This window comes from Bos mutus, chromosome 12 (genome assembly GCF_027580195.1).
Source record: "Bos mutus isolate GX-2022 chromosome 12, NWIPB_WYAK_1.1, whole genome shotgun sequence".
In the NCBI taxonomy this organism is placed as follows: Eukaryota; Metazoa; Chordata; class Mammalia; order Artiodactyla; family Bovidae; genus Bos; species Bos mutus.
Window position 1 is genome coordinate 11,814,073 of NC_091628.1, and position 27,663 is coordinate 11,841,735.

The 27,663-nt window shown below is 37.1% G+C and overlaps 1 protein-coding gene across 1 annotated transcript in view; it reads right to left on the reverse strand.

Moving 5' to 3' along the window:
- Nucleotides 1–27,663, reverse strand: part of VWA8 (von Willebrand factor A domain containing 8) — a 384,198-nt gene that overhangs the window by 175,838 nt on the left and 180,697 nt on the right. The window contains exons 22-26 of the mRNA XM_070380245.1: nucleotides 18,821–18,896; nucleotides 16,750–16,885; nucleotides 12,069–12,188; nucleotides 9,208–9,413; nucleotides 7,271–7,422 (exon numbers count right to left, since the gene is read on the reverse strand). Of these exons, the coding sequence (XP_070236346.1) occupies nucleotides 7,271–7,422; nucleotides 9,208–9,413; nucleotides 12,069–12,188; nucleotides 16,750–16,885; nucleotides 18,821–18,896 (690 nt within the window). The remainder of the gene's footprint in view (nucleotides 1–7,270; nucleotides 7,423–9,207; nucleotides 9,414–12,068; nucleotides 12,189–16,749; nucleotides 16,886–18,820; nucleotides 18,897–27,663) is intronic.

The window sequence follows — 27,663 nt, forward strand, 5'->3', positions numbered from 1 at the left end:
TGAGATATCAACATCTCTTACAACAAACAGGAAAACAGCCTCAGCTACCTTCATTGGGAATTCTATGAAAACATGTGGTGAGACTGGCTGATAAAGTAGTGAATGGTTGCTGATATAAGGGAAAGAGTTACTACTTGCTCAGCTTTCCAATTCAACTAGGGGCAGTGAACCACAGAATCTATGAGCTTGAGGGACATTAAAGGTTATTTAATCCAGTATTTCAAGTTTAGATCCCTTGAGTACCTCCCCAACCAGGTTTGTCCAGATCTGTCTGAGGCCGGTCTACAGAAAGTACACCCTACCTTTCCCCTGGGTAATCCACTCCACCTGTGAACACAGGAGCTGTTGGCCTGGAGATGGAAGCCAAGTCTCTTTAATTTGTAATGACTTAGAAGTGATGCACATATACAGAGTGATTGATAATTATTTGGCTAAAGCTAACTAGATTATTCGGAGAAGGCAATGGCATCCCACTCCAGTACTCTTGCCTGGAAAATCCCATGGACGGAGGAGCCTGGTGGACTGCAGTCCATGGGGTCGCTAAGAGTCGGATGTGACTGAGCGACTTCACTTTCACTTTCCACTTTCATCCCTTGGAGAAGGAAATGGCAACCCACTCCAGTGTTCTTGCCTGGAGAATCCCAGGGACCGGGGAGCCTGGTAGGCTGCCCTCTATGGAGTCGCACAGAGTCAGACACGACTGAAGCAACTTAGCAGCAGCAGCAGCAACTAGATTATTAAGTGTGATTTTGAGGATGGTAGTGTTAAGTAAAGGATTCTACATAGAATAAACTTAAGTTGCTTTAGTTGTGATTCTTTGCAATCTCATGAACTGTAACCCTCCAGCCCATCTGTCCATGGAGATTCTCCAGGGAAGAATATTGGAGTGGGTTGCCATGCTCTCCTCCAGGGGATCTTCCCGACCCATGGATCAAACCTGAATCTCCCGTGGCTCTGCACTGGCAGGCAGATTCTTTTACTGCTGAGCCTCCGGGGAAGCCCCTACCAATGCATAAACTTACTTATATTATGTTGAGCTGCTATAGACATGCCTGCTTAACTGGGTTTCTCATTTGTCATTGGTAAGGGCGTCACTGTCACACCCTCAGGGCAGGCACTGCAGGGCAGTGTAAGCTCTGCTGTACTGGTGGCCGTGGTCCCAAGAAACAGTGATTTCAGAATAAATCTTTAACTTTTTTATTTTATTTAAATAAGAAAACAAATGGGAAAATTCCAGGGCCCAGAGAGTCTGGAGACATTTGAAAAATAAACTATAGGAAATAATACACGTTAGGACAGAAAGTAAGGCTTTCGTTTTCCTTCCCAGAGCCTCTCTCAAAGGCAGCTACTATCAACAGCTACCACAGTGTTTTTAAATTATTGAAAATGGAACCTCTTAAATAAATTTAATAAAAAGTATTGGCTAATATCATCTTAGACTGAGTTAATTCCAATTACCTTATTTCACCTGAAAAAGTGAAGTTTAAAAGTTTTTAATAAAGCATTTGAAAGCAGAGAGAGAACAGAGACATCAACAGGACATCAGAGGAGTGATTTCAAGATTCCAATAGGGCTTCTTTACCAGCCATGGGACACTTTAGAAGTGCAGTCACACATAGCAGTCATTTTTAGATGTGCAGTCTGGCTAGCAACAGCATTTCTATGAGTCTGTAAAGCATAATGACATTTAAACATATGCATAAAGACACAAAGTGTTGGTATTAATGTGTTTATTCCTTACTTTTGTTGAAATGCCAGAGAAATGCCTAGCTTAAAGCAACTTATATGCTTTATGAATCTGTTCATTATGTTTAGAATAAATACTTTAAGTCTAAAAACTCAAGGATCAAGACGGAAGGAGAAAAACAGTGGGATTGTGAGATGAGTGTATACATGCTAGAATCTAATCTACTATAGATATATTTCTTTTCAACAAAGAAGATTGGGAATTAAGTGTTTTTAAAAGGATCTCCTTTCAGGGAGTCTCTTTTATTAAGAAGAAAAACTCAGGGGAAAAAAAAACTGTAAAGAAATATTTCTCAGTTGAAATAACACATAGAACCCTAGGAAAAGATCTAGAAGGATTAAATAATAATTGTTTCTGGATGGTGGAATTATTAGTGTTTTAATTTTTCTTTTTGCTAATTTATTTTAAAAATAAATAGGACATCATTCTTCATTTAGTTGGTATACATCATAGAGAAATGCTACATATAAAAGCTTATACAACTGGCTTCAGAAATCAAGCAGCATTTTAAAAAGAAATCAATAGGGTTGGGGGCAAAGAGTGTGGATCAAGAAGAATCAGCATTTAAGTATTTTATAGTTAGGTGTGTCTCCTAGGGAAGACAGGAAGAGATTAAACACACCAAGTTAAATTCAGAGGGTGGAGATAATGTCTTTTTATATTTGATTTATGTAAAAATGACTACAATGTTTGAGAAGACTTAGTAAATTCCTTTTGTGTTCCAAATCAAGAAGAATGATGGCTAGTCTGCTTCTTCTGTATGGTAGTCAAATATAAGTTTTCTAGAGTTTTTATTTTTCTGAATGAATTACCTTGTGTTTTACTTCATGATCTTTCATTATTAAGAGAAAAAAAAAAAAAAGAGGAAAGCTTAACTGGGGATGAAGAGGTCTTTAAAATGATTTTTGTTGTGCCAAAAGTCTATATCAACTTGCTTTTCAACATTGTGAAATATGGCTAAATCCCCCAAATCTAAGTCTATCACAGCTCTCTGAAGCATATGTATATTACATGTATGACATCATGGTCAATGATTTCCAAGTTGATTATCTAAAGTTCTAAGGTGCTTTTAAACCAAAACTATTGGTGATTTTCAGTATGCAAAAATAATTCTGATTTAGAAACTGCCTACATGTGCATATGGATCTGCTTATATTCATCTTTAAAACTGGAATTAAAATTGTGCATATTACAGTTCTGCTCCTGATCAGATTTCTAACCTTAGGTAGGTGAGGTAACCTCTCTGTTCCTCAAATTCTTTATCTATAAAATGCAATGATAATATTACCCATATTAAGATGAAATATTGTATAAGTCTCTTGAAAATGAATGTACAGAAAAAAAGGACTTTTTCTCCCTTTAAAACAAATGTTTCCTGAGTATGTTATAGTTCACAACTTACTCTGAAACAGCTTTAAATTTGGAAGAGCTAATGTGCTAGCAGTATGTTTATTCTTGAATAATAATAATAATAATAATAAAAGCTTATCTGATGGTAAAACAAGCAAACTTTGCTTTGAAATGTAGATATATATCTACTATAGCAGATAATCAATATGCGTTTGGTTGGATGTTTGAATCTAATTATGTGAATTATGTGTGGGGCTTCCCAGGTGGCTCAAGTGGTAAAGAATCTGCCTGCCAATCCCAGAGACACTGGTCTGATCCCTGGTTTGGGAAGATCCCCTGGAGAAGGAAATGACAACCCACTCCAGTATTCTTGCCTGAGAAATCCCATGGACAGAGGAGCCTGGTGGGGTTGAGAAGAGTCAGACACTGACTGAGCATGCATGCATACATATGTGTGTGTATATGTGTGTGTATGTGTATTTTTTTCCCCAATAATGACATCTGAAACTCAAGAGCTGAGATTACTTTTTTAAGAGCTCGGAGTTTAAGCCAAATCCTCCTATTTCTGCCTAAATTACTCCCAGTGTGCTTATTATGGTCGTCACCTCTCTGACATATCCTTTCCCCTGTATTAGAAACTTCAAAGGAAACAACAGAAAAGCTTCAAGAAGTACTAGTACAAAGGGGCAAATGCAACATAGGGACCTAGGCAGCCAGTTCCGATCCCAATACTGAGATGTGGAATGTGTTTAGATCGGGAAAAAGAGCTGCATTATGGCTTAATCAAGCAAGCTAAAATAACTACCCAGTATGACAGCCTACAAGTACCAGTTTACAAGTTTAGTAAATAAGATAAATCATATTCATCTCCTAATATCACACTAGGCCTTTTAAAAATGTACAGAAAAGTATCACAACATTGTATAGGAATTATACTCCAATGGAAAAAAAAAAAAAAAAACTTTTACAGAGACCTATGAATGAGACAGGCACCATCTCACTGCATTCTTTAGGAGAATGAAAATGACAAGGTCTCAGGAATTTCACTGAAGAGCATCACCGAACAGCCACAGTACATTCTGATTTCAGTTGAGGAGGAAGGTAGCTGCAGAAGACTGTTTATACAGTATAAACAGTGGACCAGCATCAGCTCTGCCCCACGGGGAAGTCTCCCTCTTCAACAACATCTGTCTTACATCTCTTTTTACTTATACACTTACACTCATGGTCAGTTATTTTTTCATCACCATCTTGTGTGTGAATGTAACCATCTTACTCTGGGTTCAATGCAATTTTTTTTCCTATTGAATAAAGATTGAATTAGAGAACAAGAAAATTAACAGGCTGTAGCAATAATTTTTCATTCAGGGCAAAAGGATATTAATAGCAATTAAAACATTTGGTTCTTCTTCCTTAGGGACAGAAATCTAATGTGAATCTTCTTCACTAACGCAGGATGTCCAGAGATGAACAGGAGCAGCCTCAAAGAACTGATTTAGCAAAAGGTCAGAGAAGTATGGGCTTCCCTGATGGCTCACTGGTAAAGAACCTGCCTGCTGATGCAGGATACACAGCTTTGACCCCTGGCCCGGGAAGATCCCTTGGTGAAGGAAAAGGTAACCCACTCTAGTATTCTTGCCTGGAAAACCCCATGGACAGAGGAGCCTGGCAGGCTACAGTCCATGGGATTGCAAAGAGTTGGACATGACTTAGCGACTGAACAAGAGCAGCAACCAACATCAATTAGTGAAGTATAAAGTTTAGCCGAAAGTCTAGAAAAGTCAAAGCAAATCATAAGACTGCATGGGGACAACTTTGAATTTTCAGAGGTCTGTGATTACTATTATCAGTGTGCTACTTGAGGAGAGAAAGTGTAAGTATTACTTCTTTTTAATTTGTTTTTGTCTTTGCAGATGAGAGAAAATTAAGATTATATTAAAATGCAAAGGGTGTTAGAATAAGAAGAAACCTTATTAACCTTCTAAAGATGAAAATATACTGTGGTCTCACTAGAACAGTCTTATTCCACATCTTTTTTTACAGACTTATTATTAATAGTGCCCTTTCATTCTAAAAAGCATCTTGATTAGGTGATAAGTTATATGGTTATGCTACACTAAAATGCTCTCATTTTACAAACAGGGTAAAATCTGTTTCTTCACGTTTAACCCAGACATGCACGTTGAACATGTCACCAACTGCTGAATTCCCAGGACGTTGCTTTGTTCACCCTACCACGCTCCCCTCTCGAAGTACAAGGCTGATAATTCAATAGAAATAAGATGTGTGGAACCTGTGGATTTCACTAATAAAATAGCATCACTACCTTTGAGCTGTTCAAGTCATTGCAATTTACAGGTGATGAAAAGATGCTCTGAATGTGCAAACTGTAGTCCGCTATTATCTCCACTCCAAAGGAAAATTCACACTTCCCCCACATCTGCTATAAGTCTATTTTTAGCTACATGCAGTGGGTGGACAACCAGTTCTCTCCATGCTGGTCTCAGGCATGACCATTTGTTTCCAGGCTCAATGCACTTTTGCTTCCACTCATAAATAAGAATTTAAAAAAAGAGTTGGAATTAACACACCATGGCAACAATGAACAAGCCATGGCAAGAATTTTTCAGTATAGAACTGGAAACAGTAATGCATAAGCTAAATCACTGTCTTCCTTAGAAACTTAAATAGCCAACAGTTTTTCTTTTGATTGATCTTACCAACTAATACACATTTTAAATTTTATTTCAAGTTGTACAGAGTAGAAAAAAAGTTATTTTAAAATCACAAGCCTGGTTTCCATGAAGCTAAAACTGTATATAAATTTGTTAATGGTAAAACAAATTAAAAATCATCTTATTTCCAATTGAAACCCAAGATATAATTTATAAAAAGGATGCAAAAAAACATGAGTACTAACAGAAGTTTGCACATTAAAGACATTTCTTGAACTCTCTAATGTAGGAGATACATTATACCCATTAAATCACCAAACTAGTTTCAAAATGCCCATAAATATTCTAATCAATCAGTAAAACAGTATTCCACAGAAAAGTGTATATATTAGCAATGACATAATACCATTCTTATCAAAAAGAAAATTTACTTATTAATAATATAAACCAATTCACTGATAAATTTCTAACATAATTCCATCTAGCTCTTTTACCACTAAAGGGAAATATTTGTTTCTTTTTAAGAAATCTTTGAAGAAATTGTTAAAGCCTTAACAATTTATTTTTATTAGCATATATTCTAACAAGTTTTATAATAACTTCAAAGAATAAATACTGATAATGTAAGCACTTAGAATAAATATATGTAGCCGGACTAATCATTATATACAACAGTCTTTTCCTAAGGCAGAGAGTTCCTCCTATATGAGACCGAAGTTAAATAAAAAGCAATTTTTGTCCCTTGGGAATTTATGATAATGGATTTCCCTACAGACAAAGACAACATTAGATGCATTATCAATAAGTTATGCATATTTAAAACTGTTTTCTTGTGAATTTGCACTGACTTAATTATCCTACTAATAAACACTGTCAATTATCTTTCTGGTCAACAATATCATATTTGTTAAGATTCTTTGTTAAGTATATAGCCTATAATTACAAAATAAAGAGCAGGCAAGTAGCCCACATGAAATAAAACCCACTTATTTTCCCTGCCTCTTTCATCTGTCAGGCTAAAGTAAGTAATCCCTAGATTTCAAGTTAATATGATTATAAATTTAGAAAACTATAACAGAAAAATATATGGTGACAGAAATAAGAGCATCTTAACTAAATATACATTATCTCTTCATGTAGTTTGCATGTTTGTACAATGATTCCGTACTAGGTTAGGAAAAAATGAGAATCATAGGAATTCAACAAAAGGACAGAGACTGTTGAAGAAACAAATATTTCCCTTTATTTGATTACATTACATCTACTCATGGGACATTTGGAATAACTGAATTTCTCAATTTACAGACCTATAAATAATGCTATTTAACCGAAATCCAGCCAGCAAATAGCACCATATACTTGAAGAGCTTACTCATGGAAAAGTAATTTCCACACCAGGTCAGTTTAGTAGAGTATAACAGTAGACTCAGAATGATCAGCATTTGAGAATCAGAACAGTTACACTCAAGAGTACTTTATCAAGAGTGATTTGCCTTACTCCTTCGCCAGCTGCACATTGGATGGTTTTGCTCCAACTGGTATTCCGTATTTGTGCAAAGTGTTCATCAAAATCTCCCTCATGTCATTGTTGTAGGAATCAAAGTCAAACACGTTCCTAACCACACTGGAGAGACCTTCAGTGGGAAATTTCTGTATTAAAAAAAAAAATCCCTTATTACCATGTGATAAAATATACAGTATTATAAAGATTTCCCAAACGGACAGAATAATGATCAAATAAACTTCATTAGACCTTTTCTTACTGGCCTTGTCAGATAAACAGATAGGAGGAATGCTTTTCTCTTTTAATGTTTGCCCTGATGACTTAATATTTTTCTTTTTCAATAAATTTCAGAATTTGAGGGGAAACAGTTCTTTCTCTCAAATGTTAAATCGGTACTCAAATCCTGGGGTTTGGTGACTTTCACCACTTTCTGAAATCTCCCGCTTTTAAAATGAGTACTGAGCTTCCCTGGTGGCTCAGTTGTAAAGAATCTGCCTGCAATGTGGGAGACGCAAGTTTGATCCCTGGATCAAGAAGATCCCCTGGAGGAGGAAATGGCAACCCACTCCAGTATTCTTGCCTGGAGAATCCACATGGACAGAGGAGCCTGGCGGGCTACAGGCCATGGGGTCGCAGAAGAGTCGGACACGACTTAGCGACTAAACAACAACTGGATTGACCAAATTATAAAATGCTACTTAAATAGAGCAGAGTGTTGAATATCTATATGGAAATATTCAGAAAAGTCACAAGTCCAAGAGTAAATGAAAAAAAAAGTAAAGGAATACGAAAAGAAAGGAAGAAGAAGGTAAAAAGTACAGAGAACAGAGACGCAGGCAAGCGCAGAGGGAAAGAAAACGAGGGTTACAGACAGCTGACTTCACACTGCTGGGGTCCTCTGGGTCATTCATCGCCTCTGTCTTGATTCTCTCTAGGTGCTGGAATCTCAGCTGGACTTGCCATGGTTTTACAGGCAGAACAAAGCTTTCTATTTTCCTGTCTAGGTTTTCAGGGGTCAAGAGTCATTAGGTTATGACTGTTCGCTTGGAAACCATCATTTGTTATAAAAGCAGAATCGACACAGGCTTTTTGTCTTCTTTTACCAAGGTGAAAAGTGAAAGTGAAAGTCGTTCAGTCGTGTCCGACTCACTGAGATCGCATGGACTATCAAGTCCATGGAATTCTCCAGGCCAGAATACCAGAGTGGGTAGCCTTTCCCTTCTCCAGGGGATCTTCTGAACCCAGAGATTGAACCCAGGTCTCCTGCACTGCAGGCGGATTCTTTACCAGCTGAGCCATAAGGGAAGCCCAAGAATACTGGAGTGGGTAGCCTATCCTTTCTCCAGTGGATCTTCCCGACCCAGGAATTGAACCAGGGTCTCCTGCACTGCAGGCAGATTCTTTACCAACTGAGCTATTAGGGAAGCCCTCCAAGGTGACCTATGCATCGTGGATGGCTATAAGGAATTTCATTCTCTTGTCCACTTACTCTATCCAACAAAACCTTCTCACAGTATTTACAGGCATGTAATCAATACTACTAGTTTCCAGTCAGTTTTTTATCTTCAAGTCTTTCATTTTCAAAATGAAAATATTTTCACTCAGAGACTATATATGCTTGTTGTATAAAGTCAAATAGTAGTAAAGCTTCCCTTCTGTCTCACTCTCCTGTCTTCCCACACCCCTCAGAAAACCCCCACCAAATTTCCTAGCTCCTTGGTAATAGCCATGGCACAGAACCTTGTCAAAGTCAATCCAGAGATTAAACAGCAAATGTTCATTTGGATTACAGACATTTCATACTATATCACCTGAATCAGTATTAAAGAGAAATGGAAAGACTTGGTATAAATTAGGCAAAAAAAAAAAAAAAAATCTAAAACAAGACTGATGACTTCTTTTAAACTTTTACGTACAGGCAGGTGCCATACCTGCAAATGCTTGACTATGTTGACAACTTCTCTGGTAGAATAAGGGTAGTTAATAATACCCTGGTCAGCTAAATTCCTCAGCTCTCCAAAGGCAGCGACAAGCTTCTGAAGGATGGGCTCGGGCACATTTGGGCCGTACTGCCTGAGCATCCTGAGTTCCGAGTAGGGTTTGGGATTATCCACTGCATGGCAGCTAAAAATATCACCTATGAGGAATAAAAATAGATTCACACTCAGTATGCAACTAACCCCTTATAAGGACATAGCAAATACGAAATGATCAATTAAAGAGCCATGGGTTGCTCACCAAAGCACTTCTATTTTTAAATGTGTAAAACTGCGTAGAAAGCCTGTCCAACAATAGGTATACAGAAAAAAGCAAATGACTAAAGCAAAAGGAAATGAGCCTGAGTGATGTGTGGTTTATTCTACATAGATTTATTTCTGTTAAAAATTATACGATACTTGGACATAATCTCACTGGTAGATATTTGAGTACAAAGAACAGAAAGAGAAGTCCCTGTGAGCTTCTGCCAATCCCACTCCTTCCCCCACAGGCACCCAGGGTTAACAGTTCAGTGTATTCATTTTTTCATATTTTTCATGTCAGTATTTAGTATTTATTTTTAATTGATTGATGATTGCTTTATAATATTGGTCCTGCTAGTATTTTTAAATGCATATATATATATATAAATAAATCACTCAGTCATGTCTGACTCTTAATGACCCCATGGACTGTAGACCGCCAGGCTCCTCTGTCCATGTGATTCTCCAGGCAAGAATACTGGAGTGGGTTGCCATGTCCCACTCCATTTTAAATGCATACATACAAACATATATAGTTTTGATAATTTAGTCTTTTTCCATTAATTGGAAAATACTCATGTGGTTCTGAGACTGCATTTTTAACTTTATAACACATGGTAAATATCTTCAGAAATTATATACACATATGCACGACTTTTTATGTATACTAAAAATGGGGAAATTAGTATTATCACTCTCTAAACAATTTACATCTTGTTCACATTGCTATAATATACTTTATAAGTTGGTTTCAAAAAAGTAAATGTGCAGAGATAATATCAAAATAAAAATCAAGGAAAAGGAATTGGAAACAAAATATTTCACCCATAATTTAGACAACTGAGAATATATTAGAAAAATACAATCTATGCTCGAGAGAGAGAAATTTCTCAGATAAAAGTTCACATAATTCTGATTTATAATCCAAAGGACAGGGACCAAAGGAAGTTAGAGTAAATAGATTCGCATTATTCACTATGCTCATTTTAGAAAGCAAGGATATTTAGAACTTACTTGGACTCAGAAATGACTCAGATCATTCTTTTATTGTTATCATATATTCATGAAAGCAACTGAATAGAATGCAACCATGATAACTTCAAGCTTGTATCTCATAGGCTAAACTCATTCAAATACAAACATGAAAAACAGCTTTGGCCTTTTTTTGCTGAAAAGCAAATGCAGCACTAATATAAAGCTATAATTGACCCCTTATTTGTTCATTTATCGAATAATGATTAAATCCCTTCTATATGCCAAGTAATACTCTATGTACTTTATAGATCTCAGTGATCAAAAACACACAAACCCCTGTTCTCATGGAGTTCAGATTCTGGCGTAGGGAGGAAATAAACAATAATTACCAATGTCAGAAACTGTACATTTCAAGGAAAAAAGAAAAGTGCAGTATAGTACTTGAGAAACGGTGATGGTTGGGGACGCCAGACAGGCTGGCCTCCCTGAGAAGGTGACAACTAGGCAGATGCAGGTGTGTGGGGGAAGGGCACGGCAGGTCCAACTACTGCAAAGACCCTGGGGCGAGCATGGCTGGCGTGTTCAGAGACGGGGTAGCGGGGCAGGGAGGCTGGAAGAGGGTAAGTGATGGGAGAGCAGCACAGAGCAGGGCAGAAGCAAGGCCAGTGAGGTTAGAGGATGCAGGAGTCTCACCTGAGGACATTCCATGCATGTCACGCATATTCGTGTGCACGCACCCCTCTTGCCTTTTATCTTCTATTAATTCACCTGGCAGGCTACTGCACAGACTGTTCTTACTGTTTCGCTTAATACATTTCTAGGACTCTTTTTGTCCTTTGGTGTCAGCACCGGTAAACTCATGCTCTGCCTTTTTTTAAGCAATTGCATGGTAATCTACTGAGTGGATATAATAGAACTTCTTCATTTAGTCCCATTGCGGTATACATTTGGGTTGTTTCCTTTTAGTTTTGCAACTATAAACAATGCTAGATTGCCTATCCTTGTACTTAAATTATTGCACAGGGAATTTCCTTGGATAAATTCCTTGATATGGAGTCGCCAGATCAAAAATCCTACTAGGAGACTGAGCCTGCTTCACATTGAATATGGAATGCCCAGTATTCAGAATTAGCTACTTGTCACAGAGAAGAGAAGTTCTTCTTGAAGGTTCCTGATGATTCAGTTTATCCCTGGACCTCTCCAATCAATGTGAATCAGTCTCCCCAGAGCTGGCCTCAAACTTTTCCATAGTTAGGGTGATGTGATGAAAAGCAAACACTAAAAACCCTTTCTGAATTTGTGTTCTACTCTAAGACTATCTATAGTCTTAGATATGAAGCCAAGTTCTAACACTTATTATCTGAGTGACCCTAGAAAAATAATCTCTCCGAATATCAGACATTCTTCTCCTCTAAAATGGGGATAAAAATACTCTCATAAAATAGTTGTGATGATGATAGCACGTGGGAGCATTTAGTCAGGAGCATTCAGTGACAGCCAATATAGCACTGTTACTAAGATGACATCATTATTGTTATTGTTATTGTTTTGGTTATTACTATAATTATTGTTTTTACCTAAGGTACCGAAGAAATCATTGCCTAGGAAAGGAAATCCAGGTCTGTTGGCCAGAACAATCATTCTAAAATCAGGATGAATCACTACAACATTTTCTCTTCCATTGACTAGTGCAGCATCTGAAAAAAAAATTTCAATTTATTCTTTATTGATACTCAGTAATTCTTAAGAGTATCAAGTTATAGCCTTTAAAATCACACAAGCAGTCATATAGTTTTATGACTATAGGGTTGTAAAACAACTCTAAGAAATCTGGTTGTAATAACTGGGTTGAAGAAAACAAAAACATCTTTGAGAAAGTTTGCTTAGAAGAGAATACTGATAAAATGCATACTAAATTACACAGGAACTTGCATTTTTATGTAAATTAAAGGCACATCTAAAAACCAAACTTGTCTAAATGTTGTCTTATGGTGCTTAAACTTGGCTTGAGATCCTATCATTCATTTAAAATACAAATAAGAATCTATAACAACGGATAAGCCAAAGGATACTCAAAGGATAATCTAAACATCCTTCAGTTTTTTTTTTTTTAATCAAATCAGCAACTGCATCCCTTTGCATAAAGCCTGCTATTTTGTAGCTAAGGATTAAGTCCTATTTAGATTACCCACCCTGAAAGGATTAACTACATAGGAGAAAGTCTTGAACATCAAGTCAATTCATTAGAGAAAAGTTGATTTATTTCCACTCGAGGGATTCTATCAAAGTTCTTAAAATATGTAATTTCAAGTTGACTGGAGCTGTCTTTGTGCAAATGTTTAAGGTACTAAAGGAAGTAAATATTATATACTACCGGCTGATGTACATTTAAGATTGAACTGCTAGTCCAAAGAAAAATTTAAGGTAGCAAAAACTTTATTATCGGTATTTTAAGACAGAACACCTGTTATTTGGGTTAATTTAAATCTTAGGCTTTAAGGCTGTTCATCTCTAAAAAATGATAGATGTGAAGTAAAGTTCAGTTCAGTCGCTCAGTCATGTCTCTTTGCGACCCCATGAATTGCAGTACGCCAGGCCTCCCTGTCCATCATCAACTGAGTCAGTGATGCCATCCAACCATCTCATCCTCTGTCGTCCCCTTCTCCTCCCTCCTTCAATCATTCTGAGCATCAGGGTCTTTTCAAATGAGTCAGTTCTTCGCATCAGGTAGCTAAAGTACTGGAGTTTCAGCTTCAACATCAGTCCTTCCAATGAATATTTAGGACTGATTTCCTTTAGGATGGACTGGTTGGATCTTCTTGCAGTCCAAGGGACTCTCAAGAGTCTTCTCCAACACCACAGTTCAAAAGCATCGTTCTTCGGCGCTCAGCTTTCTTTATAGTCCAACTCTCATATCCATACATGAGTACTGGGAAATCCATAGCTTTGACTAGATGGAACTTTGTTGGCAAAGTAATGTCTTTGCGTTTCAATATGCTGTCTAGGTTGGTAAAAACTTTTCTCCCAAGGAGCAAGCTCCTTTTAATTTCATGCCTGCAGTCACGATCTGCAGTGATTTTCAGTTCAGTTCAGTTCAGTCGCTCAGTCGTGTCCGACTCTTTGAGACCCCATGAATCACAGCACGCCAGGCCTCCCTGTCCATCACCATCTCCTGGAGTTCACCCAAACTCATGTCCATCAAGTCGGTGACACCATCCAGCCATGTCATTCTCTGTCGTCCCCTTCTCCTCTTGCCCCCAATCCCTCCCAGCATCAGAATCTTTTCCAATGAGTCAACTCTTCACATGAGGTGGTCAAAGTACTGGAGTTTCAGCTTTAGCTGAACAAAGAACACCCAGGGCTGATATCCTTCAGAATGGACTGATTGGATCTCCTTGCAGTCCAAGGGACTCTCAAGAGTCTTCTCCAACACCACAGTGCCCCCCAAAATAAAGTTTGTCACTGTCTCCACTGTTTCTCTATTTGCCATGAAATGATGGGACCAGATGCCATGATGTTAGTTTTCTGAATGTTGAGCTTTAAGCCAACTTTTTCACTCTCCTCTTTTACTTTCATCAAGAGGCTCTTTATTTCTTCTTCGCTTTCTGCCATAAGGGTGGAGTCATCTGCATATCTGAGGTTATTGATATTTCTCCCAGCAATCTTGATGTGCTTCATCCAGACCAGCATTTCTCATGATGTACTCTGCATGTAAGTTAAATAAGCAGGGTGACAATATATAGCTTTGACGTACTCCTTTCCCGATTTGGAACCAGTCTGTTGTTCCATGTCCAGTTCTATGTTGCTTCCATGTTGTTTCATGTTCCATGTTGCTTCTTGACCTGCATACAGATTTCTCAAGAGGCAGGTCAGGTGGTCTGGTATGCCCATCTCTTTCAGAATTTTCCACAGTTTATTGTGATCCATACAGTCAAAGGCTTTGGCATAGTCAATAAAGCAGAAAGACATGTTTTTCTGGAACTCTCTTGCTTTTTCCATGATCCAACAGATATTGGCAATTTGATCTCTGGTTCCTCTGCCTTTTCTAAAACCAGCTTGAACATCTGGAAGTTCATGGTTCACATACTGATGAAGCCTGGCTTGGAAAATTTTGAGCATTACTTTACTAGCGTGTGAGATGAGTGCAATTGTATGGTAGTTTGAGCATTCTTTGGCATTGCCTTTCTTTGGGATTGGAATGAAAACTGACCTTTTCCAGTCCTGTGGCCACTGCTGAGGTTTCCAGATTTGCTGGCATATTGAGTGCAGTACTTTCACAGCATCGTCTTTTAGGATTTGAAATAGCTCAACTGGAATTCCATCACCTCCACTAGCTTTGTTTGTAGTGATGCTTCCTAAGGCCCACTTGACTTCACATTCCAGGATGTCTGGCTCTAGGTGAGTGATCATACCATCGTGATTATCTGGGTCATGAAGATCTTTTCTGTATAGTTCTTCTGTGTATTCTTGCCACCTCTTTTTAATATCTTCTGCTTTTGTTAGGTCCGTACCATTTCTGTCCTTTATTGAGCCCATCTTTGCATGAAAAGTTCCCTTTGTATCTTTAATTTTCTAAAAGAGATCCCTAGTCTTTCCCATTCTGTTGTTTTCCTCTATTTCTTTGCACTGATCACTGAGGAAGGCTTTCCCATCTCTCCTTGCTATTCTCTGGAACTCTGCATTCAAATGGGTACATCTTTCCTTTTCTCCTTTGTGTTTCGCTTCTCTTCTTTTCACAGATGCGAAGTACTTGGAGTTTTATTGAGGTGAGTCTGTAAGAAGTTACGCTCATACTTCTTTCTGAAAACAAAAAGTATCCTTTCAATGTGCCATATATTCATGTACTAATACCACCATTAGTTTTAACATTTGATCTCCATTTATTTTAGTAGTGGTAAATAACAAGGTATGTCATCACATGAAAAATTTAATTAGTTAACTAACATAAAAATGGCAATAAAACACGCAACTTTTAAAAAGTTAAGAAAATGAAAAACATGGGCATGGAAGTGATGCTTTCTGAAACTAAGTTCAAAAGAGCTTCAGCTGCTCTTGTGTTTAAAATGTCATTTGCAATCAAATTTGAATTTAAAAATTATGATGATGACTCCTTTGCTTGGAGATTGTCTCTGTTTAAGCACAAGTTTGTTCCAGTAGTTCTTTCTTGCTTTCTATTTCACTGTCCTTATGATGCCTCTAAAAAGGGCAGGCAGCATTCAAATCTTGAGAGTCTGAATGATTTTCTAAAAGATGGTTATCAGGCTGTTTAATTCAAATTCTCAGTTTTTCCTATACTCATTGTGAAACTGCCGTCTCAGAATACTTTTATTAGTGCTAAGTTTCCTAGGTTGAGATGCAGCAGTCTTGCAATGACAATGTCCAAGAAGAAACATCTGTGGCGACAGACTTGTACATTTTTATAGAGTCTTCTGTACATACCTTTTGAATATTGACGATTTCAGTCATTAGTCTCAATTTGTTTGGCTACCTTGCTATTGACTATATTTCAGTGGCTAGTTAAAGATCTTCAAGTCTTTTCATGACACAAAAATTAAAAACTAGAAAATGTTCTCACATTGCACTAGACAAGTTTTTCCTATGGGTTAAACAGACTTATAAGATTTATCTATCTACCTTTCCCCTAACAACCACAAAAATAAAAAGAAGGTACTCCAAAGAGAGTAACTTCTTTCTGAGGCAAGTGTGTATTGTGTGTGTGTGTGTGTGTGTGTGTGTAATATATATGTATACACACACACACACACACATATATATAAAACTGATATTAAATGCCCAGCGGTTTTTTTCTAATTATACTGAGCTAATAATAACATTGATTTTAACATTATAAGTAACAAAAACATGGTAGAGCTTTAAAAATTCCACATAATAATGAAAGAAAATAAATTGTACACAAATAATTGAGACATAAGTATCAGATCAGATCAGATCAGTTGCTCAGACATAAGTATAAAAGGGATTATATGTTTGTATTTTCAGAGTAGAAAAAATATGAAGCTGATTTGTCCTAAAGCTACTATTGAAATTTTCAAAGACACTCTCCGGCTACTAGAAAGTGAAACTGACGAAGCTAGATTCAGACATATTGATTTTTATTATTAATTATCAATACAGACAACCTGACTTAGACTGAATTTATGCTTGTTATTTGTAGATAAGCAGCCAGCTAAGCGTGTGATCTGATACAACAGATGTTAAAATTGCACATTGAAAGAAAAGTTGCTTTTTTATACTCACTTGCAACAATGCGTCGTCCATCTGCTAGAATCATTTCTCCATTTTCTACCAGAGTTTTTAAAATACAGGTGACATTTGTTGGAGCCTTGTCTGCCTCATCTACTACCAGAACATGACCCAATTTTACTGCTTTAACCTTTGAAGACAGAACATTTATTGTAAACAAAACAAACAAACAAACAAGAAAAGAAAGCAAACGTTTTAACAATTCCATCACTCATTGCTTTGGATTTGTAATAGCTGGTTTTCTGCAAGCTATAAATAGAAAATCACAAAAAATGTCTGTAGCAGAGCTGGAAACAGTATTTATGGATCTCCACTAAAAGCTTCTCATAGTTACTGAATTGCTAACTCTGCAGTAATCACTTTATTTTCTTGCAGCATCCTAATTAGCCCTATGTCGGCAATGTTCACATTTCACACCCTCAGGAAGGGGAGAATTAAAACAAGTATTGACATATCAAATAGAGAAGTTAAAGGGCTGTGGGGGCAAACAGGAATGACTGTGATCATCAGTACTGGATATCAGAACATTGCACTTGTGGTAGCCTTAAAAGAGTGCACAGTTTTAAGAGATCTGGAGAACTGGGTAGTCAAGACAAAGAGAATCAATGGTCAGACTCAAGAAATCTGCACCCTACTGAGGGAAGAGTGAATATGAACAGTCTATTTTGGCTGATGCAGAGGTTAAATGTAAGAAAAGACAGAAAAGGATCTGAAAGTGTAGATCAGGTCTCGACTAATAAAAAGTTGACTGCCAAACCAAAAAATATGTGCTTTGTCTCATTAAATAGCAGGATGAATTAAAGATTTATGAGTTCAGATATGATAACAAGTTTAAAGCTACAAGTCAGTGCCTTTAATCTTGCAGAAATATGCAGAATAGACTAGAGGGGGGAATATCATAACAGCTTGGTAAAAAAGTCATGTGAGGATCTGATTTTAGGGAAGAGGGCATGGGTAAAAATGGAAATAAAAAGCATTATATTATCTGAAGAAATATTCAGAGGTATATTCTACAGCCTTGGCAACTAATTAGATGGGAAGAGGTGAAAGGAAAAATAAGAGAGTTCTAGGTCTTGGATGACTGAGTAAATTAGATGACTGGTCACATTATGAAAAGATAGGAAAAAAGCTAGGAAAAACTCTTTAAAACATTTAAAAAGAATGGATAGGAGATACTCAATGAACTTCAATGTAAACTCAGAGATTATTTTTTTAAATAGTAAGAAATAGCTCATAACATAAAATGGAACATATCATAAACTTTTCTCATTACATGGTTTTGGCAAGTAATTTTTAAGAAATTGAGAAATAGGTGATCCTCTCTACCACAAATATCTTATTTCATATTCTAAAAATATGAATAAGAATTTTTCTTTTTAACTTTAAGGTAAAAATAACCCGAATTTTAAAAAAGAGAGAGAAAACATGTAGCTTCTACTCCCAACTCCAGCCTTCACATCTCTGTTCAGAGAAAGTCGAGTCCAGTCTGGAAGAACTCAGACAGGAGGTCCTGAAGACGCCCATCACCGGGTCTAGACCACAGAGTCCTCAGGATGGCTTCTCTGTGCCATTGCTGGAGAGCAGTTATCTACACAGAAACACATGCCTGGCAGAACAGGATTTTTTTTTGGCCGGGGGTGGCTCTTATATGAGAAGCTAAGGAATGATCTTCCCAGCTGTCCAAAATGCTGGGTCAATATTTTACTCATTAAAATCATTTTAAAAAACATTCCAGAAGCATTATCTAATTTCAAAGTCTGCACATCTGAAAACAACAGCAAACTTTTTTCTTTTTTGAAAGTTCTGGAATGGAAAAGTTATCATTAGAAGATTTCTATCATTCCCTAAATCTCTCTCTGGAGAGAGGAATAGAGTAAGAAAACATGTTATTTTCCCAGTAATTTGCATTTAAATATCCACTCTCCAAATGACATATGAACGAGTGTTTTCTAGTTAAGACTGAAACATATTGTCATCAATGGGATATTTCTTCCTCTCAAAGGCTGAAATATAACTATCATTCAAAGAACACAGTTGAGAATATTCATATAATTGCATTACTAACCAAAGGTGAGTCTTCATATACAATAAGTCCATCTTTAACAGAAGGCTGAAGAGTAAGTGTTTGGACTGTGGTGTCCCTAAAGTTAAACCAACAGATTTTATAGTTAGTAAAGAAATAAAAAGACATTTGATCTCGAATAAAACATGAGAACATTTCTCTTTTTCTTCCTTTAGTTCATCATCCAGCTTCTCCTAAGACGAATAAAAAAGCAAATGAAATTCCACGCAGCAACAGTATTTTGTAGATGTCGATATAAGTTATAAAGGTTTGGGAATTACTCCAAGTTTACAAATTATCCAGGCTCTTTACTTCTCCTTTTCCCAGTAATTTCCCGATGACCATTTTACTCTTTAAAATCACCTCCTGAAGGTGAAAAGGAGAAGTTAAAAATAAATATTTGCATTACCTATACAATATTTACATTATTTACAAATAATTGATGGTGAGTTTGGTGATGATTGGCATGCTGATGTTCCTGATTAAAGTGAGTCTGTGAATTATACTTCATGGCCCAACCTGCCATCAGGCAAGACCATTTTACCTCACTCCAGCAAACATGGGATTGTGAACATTTCTGCTAGGATTAGGGCAATTCATTTTACTTTCTTAAGTCTACCTACTACTATCTACCTGACTTTCCTTTAGATCAGGATTTTCAAAAGTATTAACAGTGTGCTACCTAGATGTTATCCAACTCCACACATGATAAGATATGAAGTTCACATCACCTATGAATCTTCTTGCCCAAAATGTTACAGTTAGTAAAGCAATAAAATGACATTTGATCAGAATAAAACACAAGCGTCATATATCCATTTTTTGTATTCCTGGGCTTACACTTTTTCTATCTTCTGCTAAAAAAAATAAAGTCCATTTTTGGGTTTTAAACAAATAACAGAGTTTAATTAATATCACAAATTCACTGTTCGTATTCTGGCAATACAGAAGGGTGGGTGAGGAAAAGAAAGAGATGTGTTCACACAGATTTTTATAGCAATATAGTGAATTTCTCACCTCAGCTGTCACATATTTAATGGGCAACAACATGACACCTCCCAGCACCGAAATGGAAAAAGGAACTCTTGTATCATTATCAGTAGAAAGGAAATTCAACCATTACTTTAATAATTATGGTGCTTCATAGCAGATTAAGGACAGGAAATTCAAGGTGAATTACAATTTTAAAAAGGCAAATGAAATTGTTCTATAACACGTTAATTCCGATAGCATACAATTTGGCAAATTAGATTTCTCAAAAGACTTGTGCTAGAAATAAAACACATAGGTTTGAGGGAACAAGCACAAATCAGATGATTCCTAAAAGGGACAAGGAATAAGGATAAACACAAATGGGAAACATGGCTTTCAGTGGAGTAGGCAATGAGAAAGAGCAACTTAAAGGGAAAAAGTGGTTTTGTTCCATTCTTATTGTCAGTCCTTTGTCTTACATGTATGTGAAATGATATTCAATTAAAAAAACAGGTTGGTTTATATGTCAGTCCCTTATTATATAAGAGTAGAAAATAACTCACTAACTTCTGCATAGCACTTATTACAACAACAAAAAAGGCTTGAACTTCCCTGGTGGCCCAGTGGATTAGAATCCGCCTGCTAATACAGTGGACACAGGTTTAATCCGTGGTCCGGGAAGATTCCACATGCCGCGGAGCAGCTAGGCTTGGGTGTCATAACTTCTGAGCTCGTGCTTTACAACCTGTGAGTTACAGCCACTGAGCCCACACACTGCAATGACTGAAGCCAGTACACCTACAGCCCGTGCTCCGCAACAAGGGAAGCCGCTGCAGTGAGAAGCCCACAGACCGCAACCAAGGGTAGCCCAAGCGCAGCAGAGAAGAACCACTGCAACCAAAAGTGCATAAGTATATATTTTTTAAAAGCTTGTTTTTCAAGGTATCTTACAATATTATAAACTTCAACTCAGTAAATGATGACTACTGTCACAAGTAGCATATGACAGTGAGAGTTGCTCAGTCATGTCCAACTCTTTTTGACTGTATAGTCCATGGGATTCTCCAGGCCAGAATACTGGAGTGGGTAGCCTTTCCCTTCTCCAGGGGATTTCCCCAACCCAAGGATCAAACCCAGTCTCCTGCATTGCAGGCGGATTCTTTACCAGCTGAGCTACCAGGGAAGTCATGATAGAATAGCATATAAATTGACTCTTAAAATGATCCTTTTTCAGAAAATATTTGACTAAAATCATTGCTTTGGTTTTAGGAGCATCATAGTAATTCTCTACACAAATAATCAATGACCCTAAGAGAATATTTTATTTGCTACAGTTTCAATTCTATTATGATTTGTTCCTCTCAAGAACAGATTTGAAATATAAGCTCATAAAAGCTGAAGTAGAGTCAAAATTTCAACAATACTGGGGAAAAGAAAACACATCTTAGTAACAGTTTCTTAGCCTACAGTTTAATAAAGAGACATCTCTCCAGGACATAACAGTTACCAGCAATGCTTGAGGAATTAATTAGAATGTTCAGCTAATTGCTGACATTTATGTTAGCACCAATTGTTCTCACTTACTATTTTACAGACTAAAGTTGTCCATCAGTTACAGCCTGTGTTGATAAAGAGGCTACTCAAAGAAACATGGTGCTAAACTCTAGTCTTATTTTAACTCTGTGACTTTAAAATTTTTTTAAGTTGGAGTTATTAATGCTTCAATAGTAATTTTAAATGATTCCAGATGCAATAAAAGTAATTAAATTGAATAAAGACCAAGTTTTTATCAAAATAAGGACAGCAAATTGGCCACTGGAGAGCAAGCACAATCCATTCCTGTGACTTTGCTAATAAAGGTACATTAAGCTAATAAATTCTAATTTATTGAGGAGCACAAGATCTCAAAATAGCAATGTCTATTTTGAGGATGATATTTTAGTAAGTTGTATTTAAATTGGCTTATGGTTAGCTGTATTTTAGAAAAATAATAATAGTTAACAAGGGTGAAAGAAGAAAAAAGACACATAGGAGTTTCAAATAGCTAATAAAAATCTTATCTAACTTTGCAGTTCATTAAAATAGAGATGGCTAAAGTAATAGTCCACTCATTATTATAAACCCAGCATGAAGAAAGAAAGATAGAATATGATTCACAGGAGGCACTTTACAAATATTTCCTCAATATTTTAAGAAGTGGGATGATTATGAAAATTGAATAAAATGGTAATTTTAAAAAATTAGATATAAGCATAAAATTACTGTCTGAGAAGTAAATGCTGTTGATAGATATTTTAAGTGAAAAAGTCATGGCATTATCAAGACTATAATTTCTACAAGGTTTATTTTAAAACAAGTAATGAAATAAAGATAAGAAGTACTAATAATAATTATCATTAATAAAAGAAGAGAGTGGTAACTTAGACAAAGGGGATGCAGACAAATTTGAGAATTAATGTTTACAAACATTCTGGGCTCTCTGCACACTTCCTTCCTGCCTTGCCTACAAAAGACAAATTTATTTTGCTAAGTTGGGAAAGAAACTTCCCTGAGCCCTCAAACAGAAATAATCACAAGCAGTGTTGCCACACAATCCAAAAAAAAAAGAAGATACAAATTAGCTGTGATTATTGCAGGGTTGGTTAAAAACCAGCACTGGTCTATTAATAAATAGTCCTCCTAGTTTTATCAATTACTTCAACTTTCTTGTTTTTAAATCACTTAAACTCTTTTTAAAAAGTACTATTATTTTTTTCATGCACAAGTATATATTTTCTGTTTTAACTTTTTGTGTTGTATTGGAGTATAGCCAATTAACAATGTTGTGATAGTTTCAGGTGGACAGCAAATCAATTAAACTCCTGAAACCCAAAGTTATTCACCTCTACAGAGGGGAATTAAAATAGAACATTTGAGGAAACATAGTAGAGTAAAAAGTTAAAAAGCAAGAGTGAGAAAGAAATATTATTAAATGTGTTTTGAATGCTGTGAGGGAAAAGTCCTTTTCATAAGATAAAAAAAATATTATTTCTGCCAAAGTGACTGAAAAGGCTCCAGCTCTTAAAATAGTTGTTTTGGAGGACAAATAATGTATTTAGTCATCAAACACTCATCACTAATACGTCCAGATGCATAAACTCCTAACAAACCAGAAAAGGAGGGAAGACATTGGGGGATAATATTTATGGAAGGGAGTCGACTGTGGTTCAGCACTTTGGTCTCAGAGGTAGGCTTTTCTGGGGACAACAGGTAGAAAACAGCCACTGCAAAACAGTCATTTGACGGAAGCTAAAATTTTCAAAATATTAATAGTTTTCAAACTCTACATACCTTCCTTACCACGTCTCCCAGCAATATATTAACACTTATTTAAAAAGAAATTCCTCCAATATTCAAAGTCATGCTGATAGTCAAACCTTTAACAAAATCTGAATGTTTTGTAAGTTGTCTAGTCTTTTTTAAAATAAATATACTACAAATATTTAAAATGGGATCTTTTGTCTTTACTCTGAAAACGAGCTTACTGGCTTGGGAAATTTTAGGGTACTCAAAATGACCTAGTTTCTTTGTAGGAACTTCATTTTCTCTTTTCTAGAAACAAAAAAAGAAAAGCAGTATGCAGTTTCCTTATTTATCATTTCCCCTGACATTAAACAATGTATATTCTGATCAGTTTTTTAAAAGGAAAAGAATGAAATGCAGACTAAAATACTGGTACAAAACTGAATGAGTAAAAAAATTAAAAAATTAAGCGAATACATTTTCGTATCAGGACATGAGATAATTGTTCGTTCAATAAATATTTATTGAATATCTACTAATGGGCACTGCTTTAGATAAGAAGGATAAGTCCCTGTGAAAGTACAGATTCTTTCCTTTGCTGAGCTTAAATTCCTAATATATTTAAGTGAACTTATTTTTACCATACTAATGGTGTACCACCTTTGGCACAGTATAAACTGGATCCTGCATGAAATTAAATATCAAAACATAATTTACGACAGGCAATTCAAGATAAAATTAAAATAAATATTTGTGACCACTGAGACAAACAATAAACAGCCTTCAACCATTTAAGTCAGAGAAAGCGTAAGTCCACCAGCTCTCCATAGAACTGGTCAGGCATGCCTCTTTTGGTTAATAAATCAAAATCCATCTTTAGTGTAATGTTTCTTGCCTAAGATTTACTACGTAACCTGCATTTTGTATACATCATAATATTATTTGATATACTATAATCCATGAATTATTTTATCCTAATTTCTGGTTATTAATCAACTTAAAACAATTCCCAATGCCTGGCTCATTCATCACACTTGAACCACTTGAGTTAAAAAGAAAACAGTATGTAAATAAGCATCCTATTTTGAGAAGTCTTTTGCTTACAGGAAATCTACGCTCAAGTTTTCTGTAATGCACTTCTTTTATTAAGTTTTCATGATAGATTTTCTTAAAGGAAGACACTACTGCATCATAGAGTAGGTGCCTGATTCGTGTCCGACTCTTTGTGACCCCATGGACTGTAGCCCACTAGGTTCCTATGTCCATGGAATTTTCCATGCAAGAATACTAGAGTGGGTTTCCACACCCTCCTCCAGGCAATCTTCCTAAATCAGGGATTGAACTTGCGGCTCTTACGTCTCTTGCATTGGGAGGCAGGTTCCTTTACCAGCTGAGGCAGCTGGGAAGTCCACAGCATCATAAGAAAAAGAATATATATTGTTTTTCAGTTCAGTTCAGTCACTCAGTTGTGTCCAACTCTTTGCAATTGCATTGACTACAGCATGTCAGGCCTCCCTGTCCACCACCAATTTCCGGAGTTTACTCACACTCATGTCCATCAAGTTGGTGATGCCATCCAACCATCTCATCCTCTGTCTTCCCCTTCTCCTCCTGCCTTCTATCTTTCCCAGAATCAGGGTCTTTCCAAATGAGTCACTTCTTTGCATCAGGTGGCCAAAGTATTGGAGTTTCAGCTTCAGCATCAGTCCTTCAGTGAATATTCAGGACTGATTTCCGTTAGGATAGACTGGCTGGATCTCCTTGCAGTCCAAGGGACTCGCAAGAGTCTTCTCCAGCACCACAGTTCAAAAGCATTAATTCTTTGGCACTCAGATTTCTTTATAGTCCAACTCTCACATCCATACACAACTACTGGAAAAACCACAGCCTTAACTAGATGGACCTTTGTCAGCAAAGTAATGTCTCTGCTTTTTAACATGCTGTCTAGGTTGGTCATAATTTTACTTCCAAGGAGCAAGCACCTTTTAACTTCATGGCTGCAGTCACCATCTGCAGTGATTTTGGAGCGACAAAAAATAAAGTCAGTGACGGTTTCCACTGTTTCCCCATCTATTTGCCATGAAGTGATGGGACCGGATTCCATGATCTTTGTTTTCTGAATGTTGAGCTTTAAGCCAACTTTTTCACTTTCCTCTTTCACTTTCATCAAGAGGCTCTTTAGTTCTTCTTCACTTTCTGCCATAAGGGTGGTATCATCTGCATATCTGAGGTTACTGATATTTCTCCCAGCAATCTTGATTACAGCTTGTGCTTCATCCAGCCCAGCATTTCTCATGATGTACTCTGTATAAGTTAAATAAGCTGGGTGACAATATACAGCATTGACATACTTCTTTCCCGATTTGGAACCAGTCTGTTGTTCCACGTACAGTTCTAACTGTTGCTTCCTGACCTGCATAAAGATTTCTCAAGAGGCAGGTCAGGTGGTCTGGTATTCCCATCTCTTGAAGAATTTTCCACAGTTTATTGTGATCCACATAGTCAAAGTCTTTGGCATAGCCAATAAAACAAATAGATGTTTTTCCAGAACTCTTTTGCTCTTTCGATGATCTAGCAGATATTGGCAATTTGATCTCTGGTTCCTCTGCTTTTTCTAGATCCAGCTTGAACATCTGCAGGTTCACGGTTCACGTATTTTTGAAACCTCACTTGGAGAATTTTGAGCATTACTTTACTAGCGTGTGAGAGGAGTGCAACTGTGTGGTAGTTTGAGCATTCTTTGGCATTGCCTTTCTTTGGGATTGGAATGAAAACTGACCTTTTCCAGTCCTGTGGCCACTGCTGAGTTTTCCAGATTTGCTGGCATATTGAAGAGGAACTCAAAAGCCTCTTGATGAAAGTGAAAGTGGAGAGTGAAAAAGTTGGCTTAAAGCTCAACATTCAGAAAACAAAGATCATGGCATCCGGTCCCACCACTTCATGGGAAATAGATGGGGAAACAGTGGAAACAGTGTCAGACTTTATTTTTCTGGACTCCAAAATCACTACAGATGGTGACTGCAGCCATGAAATTAAAAGACGCTTACTCCTTAGAAAGAAAGTTATGACCAACCTAGATAGCATATTCAAAAGAAGAGACATTACTTTGCCAACAAACGTTCGTCTAGTGAAGGCTACAGTTTTTCCTGTGGTCATGTATGGATGTGAGAGTTGGACTGGGAAGAAAGCTGAGTGCCGAAGAATTGATGCTTTTGAACTGTGGTGTTGGAGAAGACTCTTGAGAGTCCCTTGGACTGCAAGGAGATCCAACCAGTCCATTCGGAAGGAGATCAGCCCTGGGATTTCTTTGGAAGGAATGATGCTAAAGCTGAAACTCCAGCACTTTGGCCACCTCATGTGAAGAGTTGACTCATTGGAAAAGACTCTGATGCTGGGAGGGATTGAGGGCAGGAGGAGAAGGGGACGACAGAGGATGAGATGGCTGGATGGCATTACTGACTCGATGGACGTGAGTCTGAGTGAATTCCGGGAGTTGGTGATGGACAGGGAGGCCTGGCGTGCTGCGATTCATGGGGTCACAAAGAGTCGGACATGACTGAGCGACTGATCTGATCTGATCTGATCTGCATACAGCACTTTCACAGCATCATCTTTTAGGATCTGTAATAGCTCAAGTGGAATTCCATCACCTCCTCTACATTCCAGGATGTCTGGCTCTAGGTGAGTGATCACACCATCATGATTATCTGGGTTGTGAAGATCTTTTTTGTACAGTTCTGTGTATGCCACCTCTTCTTAATATCTTCTGCTTTTGTTAGGTCCATACCATTTCTGTCCTTTATTGAGCCCATATTTGCATGAAATGTTTCCTTGGTATCTCTAATTTTCTTGAAGAGGTCTTTCCCATTCTATTGTTTTCCTCTATTTCTTTGCACTGATCACTGAGGAAGGCTTTCTTATCTCTCCTTGCTATTCTTTGGAACTCTGCATTAGCAACAAAAACTAAAGAGTCTATTTAACCCCAGCCCATTTTCCAGTGTAATTTTTATGGCAGAGGAAAAGGAATAAACATTAATACCTCTGAGGAATTAGAGAGCACAGGACAGGGCAGTCCTCTAGCATATTTCTTTGTCATTTTACATTTTTTTCTTAAAATGTGATGGAGATTTTGAATGCTACTCCTTAACATACCCAGTTGTTCTAATACAAACATGTGTATGACACCATTAGGGAAACAGCAAAAAGGAGCTGCTGTCCAGACACCAGGGTGGGTGGAGGACAGCTGACTGTACACAGCCAGCTCAGCCTCTGGCTGCTTTTTCTCTTCCTGTATCTAGCACACTTCTTGAACTCCAAATTAAATAAATGAGTGGGCATAAATGGCAACAGTTTTTTTTCACTGCTTTATGAACTGTGTCAGGATAATCACTGTGGATACTCCCAAGCGATGCTGAGGAGGTAGTGTGCACAGCCTTTTCTGACTGGGTACTAGTGGGCATTTCAACCACTGCACCTTTTAAAGATATGAGCGGCTTAAGTCATTTTGGGACTGGTAAGTTCTCCCGTCTCCTGGGCAAAACTATTGTTTCAAGATGAAAGTGAAGGTGTGGTTCATTTGTCCTGTTCTCTCA